This window comes from Hypanus sabinus, chromosome 18, assembly GCF_030144855.1.
Source record: "Hypanus sabinus isolate sHypSab1 chromosome 18, sHypSab1.hap1, whole genome shotgun sequence".
NCBI lineage: Eukaryota > Metazoa > Chordata > Chondrichthyes > Myliobatiformes > Dasyatidae > Hypanus > Hypanus sabinus.
Window position 1 is genome coordinate 40,042,258 of NC_082723.1, and position 12,663 is coordinate 40,054,920.

Sequence of the window (12,663 nt, forward strand, 5' to 3'; positions counted from 1 at the left end):
AAATGTAATGAGAAGTTCGATCTTATTACAAATGGGTAAGGAATATCAAGAAACAGGGGGTCTAAAAGAATCCATTCCTTTTGTTTTGGTTTTTGTGGTGGATGATTTGTCCATCTGCAACATTGGTAATGTATGTCTTTTTAGTTTATAGGGATTGTACCTGTGGTTTGGAAATCCTTTGTTCTTTGTGTTTTAGAAATACTTCATGTTTTTGGAATGCTTTATGTTTTAGAAATGGTTCGTAATTTGATAACGTTTAAGATAGAAATCCTCTGTGAATTTTAAATGTGTTTTAAGAATATTATTTAGATTAAAATGTGTATCACTAAAATAAATGAACTGTTTTAAACTCATTTGTAGACTGCTCAAAGTAGTTTCCACTGCTCAAATAGTAGATATTGGCAGCTAAACTCACCGAGAAGAATAAACAGGGAAGTAAGCTTGCCTTTGAAGATTGGGTAGTTGCAGTACGATCTCCGTTTAGTGAGAGTACTCATGGTACTTTATATTGGATAGGTCTTAAGGACTTGGTTTGAGTTTAGAACTTCGCTGTCAGCAGATCCAATACCATCACAGAGGATGGAATGGTCAAGTTGACTGGTACAGCAAGTCTGGCCAGCTTTTCTTTGTCCTCTCTCGACTTGCGGGACTTGTTCATATGACAGAATTCTGACGGTTATGTAGCTGATAGGACATGTTGAGATATCCCAATTAGCTCTTCTAGATCAGGAAAATGAATAAAAATGAGAAGAGTCTTTAAAGTTATGAAGGCTTTTGATTGAGAGGCAGGAACATTGTCACACAGAGGCTGATGGCTTTCCCTAAAAGCATGTGAGTGTACGGCATCTAGAGTCTGGCATGGTCCTAGAGGACTGGAAAATCGAAAATGTCACTCCACCCCTTAAGAAGGGAGGGAAGCAAAATGAAAATACAGGCCAGTTAGGCTGTCTTCAATGCTGGCAAGATGTTAGGGTCTATTATTAAAGATGAGTTTTCAGGGAATTTGGTGCATTCGATAAAATAGGCCTAAGTCAACATGGTTTACTTAGGGGGACGTCCTGCCTGATAAACCTGTTGGAATTCTTTGAGGAAGTAACGGGCAGGATAGACAAAGGAGAGTCAGTGGATGTTGTTTACTCAGATTTTTGGAAGGTGGATTTTCACAAGACTGCTAAACAAGGTAAGAGCCTGTGGTATTTCAGGAAAGATACTAGCATGCACAGAAGTTTGGCTGACTAGCAGGAGGCAAAGAATGACAATTAAAGTGGCCTTTTCTGGTTGGCTTCATTACAGAACTGGGACTGGAAGATTGTTTGGTATGACCTTCTGTGTAGGAAGACTTTATGGACTATTACGCTTTACTGAAGTCAAGGTTACAAACTCAAATAAGACTTAATAGAAGCTCTCGAATGACTGGGAAGTGACTGCAAACTATGAGAAATACAATTCTGGTACCTTCGAAAATGAATCAGTTCAACAGCTTCAAGTAGGGGATTATATGGAATCAGGTCTGTTTGATTTACATTGTGAAAGGATGGGGGGTTGGTACCGAGTTACCAGATGAGCAAGCTCAATGGTCCACACAGCTTTTTCCATCCTTGTGTTCTTCTGAGTGCAGAAATTCCAGAAGCTGACTTGTGGAATTCCTAATGGGAATTCTGGTGATCCCTCAAAATAAAAGGTCAGTCTGATATCACGAGGTAGCAAAACTTTCAATAGCCAATACCCGTCAACCCATAGGCTAGCTCCCCTATACAGACTCTATTGATGTGCTTGGTATACCTGAAACTGTCGGGAGAGATGTGCCTTGTGATTCTCCTCCACTTGTCGGAATTTTGTCTCCAGGCCTCTCATTTGTGTTTCCATTTTCTCCACGTACTGGAGGTCTCGCTGGGTTCGTCGATCCAAGACCTCAATGGATTGAGTCATGTTCTGCACCTGGACCAGAGAAAGAGGAGTGAGGGAGACTTCCGTTATCTGACGTGGAGCTAGGTAGCAATTTCAGTAGTGGCTCCCACATCACTCGCAGGCAAGGCACAGCCAATAATCACAGCACACTGTGACAGTCAGGTAGTGTGTGTGTGTGTGTGTGTGTGTGTGTGTGTGTGTGTGTGTGTGTGTGTGTGTGTGTGTGTGTGTGTGTGTGTGTGTGTGTGTGTGTGTGTGTGTGTGTGTGTGTGTGTGTGTGTGTGTATACACACAGACACAGAGATCACTTTTAAAGAGTCTGAAAAGTGTTTCACTTGAGGATGAGAATTTACACCTTCACTGTGATGTAACATTGCAAAACTATGAGTATTATGAACAGTTCTGGGCCTCTGATCTAAGAAAGGACGAAGGATGTGCTGGCGTTGGAGAAGACTCAGAGGAGGCTCACAAGAATGATGCCGGGAATGAGGAGGTTAAGATAGGAGGAGCATTTGATGGCGCTGAGCCTGTACACGCTGGAGTTTAGAAGAATGAGGGGGGGATCTCATTGCAAGCTATCAAATATTGAAAGGCCTAGATAGATTGCACATGGAGTGTATGTTCCCTACCTTGGGGAAGTCTAGGACCAGAGGCCAGAGTCAGAATAGAAGGGAGTCCCTTTAGAACCGAGTTGAGGAAAATTTTCTTCAGCCAGAGGGTGGTAAATCTGTAGAATTCATTGCCACAGAGGGCTGTGGAGGCAAAGCCGTTAAGTATATTTAAAGTGGAGGTTGATAGGTTCTTGATTAGTCAGGGCTTCAAAGGTTATGGAGAGGAGGCAGTAGAATGGGGTTGAGAGGGATAAAAATCAGCCCTGATGGAGTGGTGGAGCAGTCTCGATGGACCAAATGGCCTAATTCTGCTCCAGTGTCTACAACTAAGTGAATGAGATGATCACAGAGTGTGGTTGACAGTCTGTTGCTGTATATTAGTTACAACAGAGTAACATCCTGGTGATTGCAGTCATTCCTTCCTCGCCAGCTCCATTATACCAGAAGAGGTAATGACACTAGGTGCTGATGAAAATGTTTAGCAAGTGACGTGCGAGGGATTGACGTTAACATGAGTCAAGACACAGTCAGTGATAAGCTACACTGGGTGACAGTGTGATGGAGCTGGATTAACTTTGGTAGGTTCAATTAGAAATGAGCAGCAGGCACCACGCGAGGGATTATGATATGACGGTTTGGGAGAGTTGGAGGGACATCAGTAGAGACGCAATCCGCAGTATGGTGACTGAGAACACAATTCTATTTGAACATCACATGAGGTATATTCAGGCTAGTCGGGCAAATTAAACAAATGTATTCAAAAATTCCTACTTCACTTTTAAAAATGAGATCTGAACAGTCACAATCACTTAACAGGAATACGCAGGCTACAAAGGTTAAGTGACAATATAAGATGTAATTTTTTTTTAAAAACAGCATATTAGAAAGAATGTACAGCGCAGAAAGGTCATCCTACCCAGCTGGTCAGTGCTTATGCTTGGCACAAGACTGCTAATTACATCAATCTGGTCCCATGTGAAGAATTTTTACAAAATAGAATAATGGTTGGTAAATAGTCACTCTCCAGTGAATCTGCAGCTTAGTCTATTTGATCCTATAAGTGTGTTGTTGGTTGACTGTGGTCGAGTCGTCACTGACACATGGTGACCCAGTGGATAGTGTAGCAAGATAGATTGTCAGGCCTTTCTTCCAAGCAAATACTGCTGCTGTCCCAGTTAGGACCTGGTCAGATTCCAACTCAAGACCATCGGCCTCAAAGTCCAGAGCTAATGTCACTACACCACCAGCCTATAAATGTATCCAAACACAATTCCCTCATGTGTGTATGTGGACTTCCTCTGAAACACACCCACCTGTTTGTCTGATCTACTGCACACCCCAATAAGTTGTGCTTTCTAACTTTAAAGAAGATTATTTGCAAATTCCCAACAGCACTTATTTGCTGTTATTTGTGCGACGCTCCCAACTTGAGCTCTCCATGATTGGAAACAACTTTGCCCCTATGAACCCTTTCATAATCTTCAAGGAATTCATTCCCTCCTTTAAAAAAAAACTACGCTGCCGGGGTACAATTGGGAGACTGGTTAAGATATTAAATATCTGGAACTATGGAGAATAACTGAATCTGTGAGGCTGATCAATTGAAAACCAACTGAATGTAGGATCAAGCCAAGAGGATTCAGAAGAAAACCAGGAGAGACAATGAGGACGATTTTGGTGCAGCTACATATCTTGATCCAGAATGCATTGTTCTAAAGGGCAGTGGGACAATTTTGACAGGAAGTTAGATGGGTAAGGATAGAAGAGTATGATGAATTAGAAACATAAAATTCAGCTCTGGGCGGATGGGCTGAACAGCCTCTTTTTACTTTTGGCTTCTATAATTCTACAACCTCGATCAGGGTCAATTGCAAATCACAAGTCCTGGTTAGGTGCCACTGATGCCAGGCCGACAATCTCCATAGAGTATTGATAATGACAGGGGTCACCCATCCTGTGAAGACACTGTCCAGAAGGTCTACGTCTGCAGAAAAATTTGCGAAGAACAATCAAGGTCATGGATAAGACCATGATTGCCCATGACAATACAACATGGCAGATAATGATGATGTCATACGACATGGCACCTAATGAAGGCAATGACGAATGTTCTCGAATGCTGCCATTTTAGACTCTGATGATGCAAATTGTCTATCATATTGAGTGTCTCTCTGTTTTGGGATCTGCTGCCCCAGGCTCGTATTTCAACACTGTCCTCTCCCTTCCCCCAGCTCCAGTCTGATCCCCAGCACCCCATTATTTGCTGTACCTTCTCCAGAAGCTGCCTCAGTTGCTTGGTGCGGGCATCACGTGAACACAGAGTCTGCTGGGGAGCCACCACCGTGCAGATACACCTGCCTTCACTATCCGGTGCAGAGCTGAACACTCGCCAGCCATCCTCAGCATTATCTGGTAATACCTAGGATGGAGAGAGAAAACAGAGAAATGATATGACACGCATTAAGAAGCAGCATTTCCACATTTCATCAAATCAAAACAAAACAAACACAAGATGAGATGAATGGAAACAAGGCCAGCTGCTGCTGCTGAAATGAGAATGCATTTGGTTCACATTTTCTTGATCCTAAATTAGGTGGGCAGTCCCTGTGCAGTACTGAGGGAGTGTCACACTGTCAGAGGGACAGTACTGAGAGAGTGTCACACTGTCAAAGGGACTGTACTGAGGGAGTGTCACACTGTCAGAGGGATGGTACTGAGAGAGTGTCACACTGTGAGAGGGACGGTACTGAGGGAGTGTCACACGGTCAGAGGGACAGTACTGAGGGAGTGTCACACTGTCAGAGGGACAGTACTGATGGAGTGTCACACTGTCAGAGGGACAGTTCTGAGGGAGTGTCACACCGTCAGAGGGACAGTACTGAGGGAGTGTCACACCATCAGAGGGACGGTACTGAGGGAGTGTCACACCGTCAGAGGGACAGTACTGAGGGAGTGTCACACTGTCAGAGGGACGGTACTGAGGAAGTGTCACAACGTCAGAGGGATGGTACTGAGGGAGTGTCGCACCATCGGAGGGACAGTACTGAGGGAGTGTCGCACCGTCGGAGGGACAGTACTGAGGGAGAGTCACACTGTCGGAGGGACAGTACTGAGGGAGAGTCGCACTGTCTGAGTGACAGTACTGAGGGAGAGTCACACTGTCGGAGGGACAGTACTGAGGGAGTGTCACACTGTCAGAGGGACGGTACTGAGGGAGTGTCACGCTGTCAGAGGGACGGTACTGAGGGAGTGTCACACGGTCAGAGGGACAGTACTGAGGGAGTGTCACACTGTCAGAGGGACAGTACTGATGGAGTGTCACACTGTCAGAGGGACAGTACTGAGGGAGTGTCACACCGTCAGAGGGACAGTACTGAGGGAGTGTCACACCATCAGAGGGACGGTACTGAGGGAGTGTCACACCGTCAGAGGGACAGTACTGAGGGAGTGTCACACTGTCAGAGGGACGGTACTGAGGAAGTGTCACAACGTCAGAGGGATGGTACTGAGGGAGTGTCGCACCATCGGAGGGACAGTACTGAGGGAGTGTCGCACCGTCGGAGGGACAGTACTGAGGGAGAGTCACACTGTCGGAGGGACAGTACTGAGGGAGAGTCGCACTGTCAGAGTGACAGTACTGAGGGAGAGTCACACTGTCGGAGGGACAGTACTGAGGGAGTGTCACGCTGTCAGAGGGACGGTACTGAGGAAGTGTCACGCGGTCAGAGGGACAGTACTAAGGGAGTGTCACGCTGTCAGAGGGACAGTACTGAGGGAGTGTCGCGCCGTCAGAGGGACAGTACTGAGGGAGTGTCGCACCATCGCAGGGACAGTACTGAGGGAGTGTCACACTGTCGGAGGGACAGTACTGAGGGAGTGTCGCACCGTCGGAGGGACAGTACTGAGGGAGTGTCGCACCGTCGGAGGGACAGTACTGAGGGAGTGTCACACCGTCGGAGGGACAGTACTGAGGGAGTGTCGCACAGTCGGAGGGACAGTACTGAGGGAGAGTCACACTGTCGGAGGGACAGTACTGAGGGAGTGTCACACTGTCAGAGGGACGGTACTGAGGGAGTGTCACGCTGTCAGAGGGACAGTACTGAGGGAGTGTCACACTGTCAGAGGGACGGTACTGAGGGAATGTCGCACTGTCAGAGGGACTGTACTGAAAGGGGGTCACACTGTCAGGGGGACGGTACTGAAGGAGTGTCACACTGTCAGTGGGACAGTACTGAGGGAGTGTCGCACCATCGGAGGGACAGTACTGAGTGAGTGTCACACTGTCGGAGGGACAGTACTGAGGGAGTGTCACACCGTCAGAAGGGCAGTACTGAGGGAGTGTCACACTGTCAGAGGGACAGTACTGAGGGAGTGTCACACTGTCAGTGGGACAGTACTGAGGGAGTGTCGCACCATCGGAGGGACAGTACTGAGTGAGTGTCACACTGTCGGAGGGACAGTACTGAGGGAGTGTCACACTGTCAGAGGAACGGTACTGTGGGAGTGTCACACTGTCAGAGGGACCATACAGAGGGAGTGTCACACTGTCAGAGGGACAGTACTGAGGGAGTGTCGCACCATCGGAGGGACAGTACTGAGGGAGTGTTGCACTGTCAGAGGGACGGTACTGAGGGAGTGTCACACTGTCGGAGGGACAGTACTGAGGGAGTGTCACACTGTCAGAGGGACCATACAGAGGGAGTGTCACACTGTCAGAGGGACAGTACTGAGGGAGTGTCGCACCATCGGAGGGACAGTACTGTGGGAGTGTCACACTGTCAGAGGGACCATACAGAGGGAGTGTCACACTGTCAGAGGGACAGTACTGAGGGAGTGTCGCACCATCGGAGGGACAGTACTGAGGGAGTGTTGCACTGTCAGAGGGACGGTACTGAGGGAGTGTCACACCGTCAGAGGGACAGTACTGAGGGAGTGCCACACCGTCAGAGGGACAGTACTGAGGGAGTGTCACAGTGTAGGAGGGACAGTACTGAGGGAGTGTCACACTGTCGGAGGGACAGTACTGATGCGTGGTGGAAACCTGCCATCTGGACACACAGCCCACAGAGTTGGTGCATGATGATTATTGGTGGCTTTGGGATCAGTGTAGGCACCTCTTGTGTTAGAAACCCTCTCACTTGATGCTGATGGTATTGGAAAGGCCTTGTCAGAGCGCGGTACCGGTTCCACCTGCTCAGATCAAGCACAGCACTCTGTGCAACTCTACCTGGGGCTCATTCTGCAATGTCTTACTGAGCCAGTTATCTTACGGCAGCTTACAGTCTTAAATAATTACATGAGAACCTACAGTTTTATACCATTTGTAGTATAATTAGATCTGTGTGATTGTAAATGAAACAGTGTGTGTCTGTAAGTAAGGGTCCAGTTCTGAGTGTAGTGTGCCTTTCAGGTGGGCACATCGATGGCCATGCTGAGATAAAAGAAACAGATTACCTGCCTCCAAAATGAGATTATATCAGGAGATCTGCAACTTAAGTTATCAGTAAACTGTTTGATTCTTTAAGAAAGGAAGATGATAGTGGCTGCACATTCCCCTCTCTGTCTAACTGCTAAGCCAATCTGTACCTCCAGCTCTCACTGAACGGCAACCAACAGGAACAGGAAAATCAGTTCTTATCAGACAAAACATATTCCAGCTGTAGCACGCGTACTCGGAGGAATTTATTTAAATGAATGTGGCCCGGCAAATAAATCAAAATGATTGATCTTGCCTGTTCTCTCATTCATCCATCTCTCAATCTTTACGCCAGCAATTTAAACTGTCGTCAATCTAACCAAACCAGTGAGTACACTTGGGCACCCAACTGGATTGATGTATGAAAGTCATAATTGTATCACATTCAAATGTGCACCAGTTCAAATACATGTTGCTCCTCCCATTCCCACTCACGTGTCATTGCCCCCATTTCACTTTCATCGGCACTGATGTCATTAGACTATGAGACACAGGAGCAGAATAAGACCATTCAGCCCATTGAGTCTACTGTACCATTTCATCATGGCTGACTTGCTGTCCCTCTCCTGTCCGAAAGGCCCACACCCTTGTTGTGGTTTGGTGGCTCGCATGCATCAATGACCTGGAGAGCTGCAGTATATTGGCTGGTTTGCTCTTGGTAGGGTCACCCGTGCCAAACAGGTCAAAGGGCAAAGGCCAGACTAAGAGTGGTCCACCGTTCCTCCACGTTTAGGGGTTCAGCTCAGGGCTAACGACCTTGGTTGGTAAAACAAAACTGTTAGGGAAACTGCAACGAAGAATCCTTCTACATTGGAGTGTGATGGTATTCCTGAGTCTCCTCCCGGGCCTTGCAAGACTGACGGTGGTGAAAACCACAAAGAAGCCACTAACAAGGTTAAGGAAGCCATGAATACCACAGTAGATGGGGGACATTCTTTGCTGCCCTAAACACCAGCAGTGTAATGGGCAGTAACACATCTCCATTCTCCTGCCTTCTCCCCGTAACCTTAGACACCCTCAATCTCCGCTTTAAATACACCCCATGACTCTGCCTCCACAGCCATCCGTGGCAGTGAACCACAAAAATTCATCGCCCTCTGGCGAAAGAAATTCCTCCTTATCTCTGTCCTAAAGGGATGTCCTTGCATTCTGATGCGGTGCCCCCCGATCCTGGACTTCCCCACTTATGGGAAGCATCCTCTCCACGTCCACTCTAGCTTCACAGGCAAAACCAAGGATTATATTGAGGGGATCATTGGATAACTGGGGGGACCTCAGTCCAGAAAATTGTGGTGGGGACATACTCAATTCAGCAAAAAATAAACTGAGAAGGAAGGGAGCATAAATCAGAAACTTTGCCTCAGCCAGTACAGGGAAAATGAAACCTAACACAAGTGTAATAAAACCAGGAGATGGAAATGAGAAATGGGAGAGTAAACAAAACAATAGGGGCTGAGGTTAATGTGTTTGCCTCCGAGAACCAAATGAATATAAAGCGTAAATTATACTGTTACGGAGTTTACAGAAAAGAATCAGAAAATGGTTGAGTTGGGAGAAATAATTTTAGTGATTAAAGATTAAATAACTTCAATAATGAGAGGAAATAACATGAGGCAAGCAGGCAGTGGAGACTTAATGGGTTGAATGAAGAAAACTAAAAGGATTTAAGACTGATTCGGGAGTTGTTCATACATCCCTTGGTTAGAGCAATGAAGTATTAGGATGAGTAAATGCAGAGATTAAATAAGCATATAGGAAAGGCAGAGTGGTTTTAATGTAGAATTTTAATTTCCAAAATAAAGTGGAATGTAGACCAGTAAGACTCAGGGTAGTTTTTCTGCAACACCACCCAGAATTGGCAAGGGAAACCTGGAGTAGATTTGATAATTAGCTCGATCTCACTGTCAGCAGCAGTAATGCATTAACATTTAAATACAGAGATCAGAGAATAATCAAATTCAATGTTACATTTGAAAGGATGAAGCAGCTGCTACACTTCTAGATTTAGGGAAGGCTGGCTTGTCCCTAGTAAAATCAGCAACCTCTTCAATGATGGACAGTTGATGGAGTGTGTTAAAAATTTGTTGTAGATCCAGTTTAAAGAGAGGTAAAAAAATACTACTTTTTCAAACAGCCCCCACCCCAGCAACTAGAGAGGTAGGAGTCAAGATATAAAAGAAATTCAAAAGCTAGTCTAAAGGTGTAACAATTAAAGCAGGGGAAGCAGGAGTTCCCAACCATGAACCCCTTACTTAATGGAATTGGTTCACAACATAAAGATGGTTGGGAATCTCTGACTTAGAAAAATCTGCAAATATCAGGGCATCTCAAAATGTACAGCAAGGGATACAACAATAAATGAGCAGTTTTATTGAAACTCTGTGGTCAGGAACAGAGTGATCACTTTGAAATTTATGATTATACAGTAGAGCAAAGTGAAGAATTGGTGCATATGTTGGATAAGTACTTTGGGCTGAGGAAAAGCATTTGAACAGGATCACACCAAGAAGATAATACAAAGAGAAGAGTTACAGATTCCCAGGACCAGATGGTTTCCATCCAAGGAATTAAAGGAATCAGGTAAGAATATTGTGGAAACCCCTACTATCATCTTCCTAGTTCCCTCCATCTGGGAAGCATAATTGAAAATTGCACATCGCTTGATTATCTAGTTGAGTGTATGAAAACCAAAGATTTATGGATCAACCGTCTGGAAATTTATGGTTTATAATTACAGAAAAATTGGCTGGATGCCTCACAAATCTTTTTAACTGATCAATGGAAGCTGGAATAAAGTTGGAAATGGCTGATGAACTCAAACTGAATTTTCTGAAGGGTTGACTAAATTAATAAACTGAAGAATAATGAGTGTAAGGGTCCAGAAGGCAATGAGTGAAATTTCCAATAGTCATAAAAAGTTAGCAAAAGCCAAAGCTCACAGAACCATCAGCAAATTGCTGATGCAGTTGACAACTTAGTTGGGTGGCAGAAGAGAGAATCTGTAGATGCTGGAAATCTGAGCAACGGGCAGGTGCTGGAGGAACTCAGCAGGCCCGGCAGCATCTATGGAAAAAAGTACAGCCAAAGTTTCGAGCCGGGACCTGTTGGCAGGACATAATGCTAACCAGGCAGGACAGGTACAGATTTGGGAACTGAGGTGATGTAACTGTAAAGTTATGAGGGAAAACAGGAAGGAAGCATTTTCCTTGTCAGAAAGGCAAAAAAAAAAATCCGATCTGATACATGTAGAAACGTCAGAGGGGAGATCAGTAATTGTTTTTCCACTCCGAGGGTGCCGGGGTTGTGAAGCTCACTGCCTCTAAGGGTATTTGGGACAGAGATCAGCATCACCACTGAAAGAATGACATTTAATTCTCCCCTACCCTGTCCCTCTTCTTCCATTTCCCACCTGGCTCCCCCCTGCCCCTTCTCCACACACACCCCCCAACCGTGCCCCGTCCTTCCCTTTCTCCCAATGTCCACTCTCCTCTCCTATTAAACCACTTATTCAGCCCTTTGACTTTTCCCTATCACCTCCAGCTTCTCACTGCATCCCCACTCACCGGGCTTCACCCATCACCTTCCAGCTTGTACTCCCTCCCCCGACCCACCCCGCTCCTTATTCCCCCTCCTTTCCAGCCCCGATGAAGGGCCCCGGCTGGAAACTGGTCATTCCTCTCCGCAGATGCTGCCTGGCCCGCTGAGTTCCCGCAGCGCGTGTGTAACTCTGCATTGACATAACCTGCAGAACCTCTTGCGTTCGGGTTAGGAAGTACTTGGGAGGGTGAGACTTTAGGGGCTGGGGCAGACATCGCACCGAATGGCTTCATAAGTTCAACGAATCTATTAGATCACATATTCCGGCAGGCGGTGATATGATCATCAGCCCGCCGCCGCGACCTGGTACTTAATTTGTTAATGACTTTGATGTTGCGGTATTTGCACTCTTGCGCGATGACCTCAAAGCATTCTGGCCAAGGTAGGTGGAAGCATTAAATTACAGACACGCCAATATATTAAGGAACAAAACTGCAGCATCTCCTCCAAAATGTCCAGCTGTCAAGGACCATTCCTTCTGGCCGAAACTCGAAGCGGTTCAAACGCGCCAGACCCAAAGCAGCGAACTTCAGAAAACTTTCCGAGTGCGGAAGTTTGGACTCGGAGAACTTGACTCCAAGTCAGTTACTAAAGGACAGAGGGAATGAAGGGTTGTCTGGAGCTCACAGATCGGGGTAATCTCACTGAGTGAAGGAACGGGCTCCAGCGATTAAACTCGGCCCATTCCACGCAGAACACGACATGACGCTCGGGGACCAAACTGGGCGCTGGTCTGGGACAGAGCAACGCGCTTCGTCAAAACGACCCATCCAGAGGACACTGTCTGCAGTCAGACTCCTAAAGAGATCTCGGGGGGTGGGTGAAGGGCTACTGGGGGAATCGCACACTGGCCCGGAAGGGGCCGGCCGGGTGAACCGCCCCCCCCCCCAGCTGCAACGCTCGCTCTCTTGCCCCCATCGCAAACTGCATCACGGCGTTTCCCGCACCCCGACCGCACCTCACACTGATGCCCAGTTTAACCGGCGTGGGTTCGCTGCATCTGAAGGGTCGCCCGAAGCCGGGTTTTACCGGCTGCCCGCGGAATCTGCCAGCATATACCGACCCTCACCA

The 12,663-nt window shown here is 46.7% G+C and overlaps 1 protein-coding gene across 2 annotated transcripts in view; it reads right to left on the minus strand.

Annotated features, from left to right (window-relative positions):
• The window catches only part of olfm1b (olfactomedin 1b), a 39,877-nt gene that overhangs the window by 16,659 nt on the left and 10,555 nt on the right, over nucleotides 1–12,663 (minus strand). For both annotated transcript variants that reach the window (XM_059994248.1, XM_059994246.1), the window contains exons 2-3: nucleotides 4,789–4,938; nucleotides 1,783–1,938 (exon numbers count right to left, since the gene is read on the minus strand). In XM_059994248.1, the coding sequence (XP_059850231.1) occupies nucleotides 1,783–1,938; nucleotides 4,789–4,938 (306 nt within the window). The remainder of the gene's footprint in view (nucleotides 1–1,782; nucleotides 1,939–4,788; nucleotides 4,939–12,663) is intronic.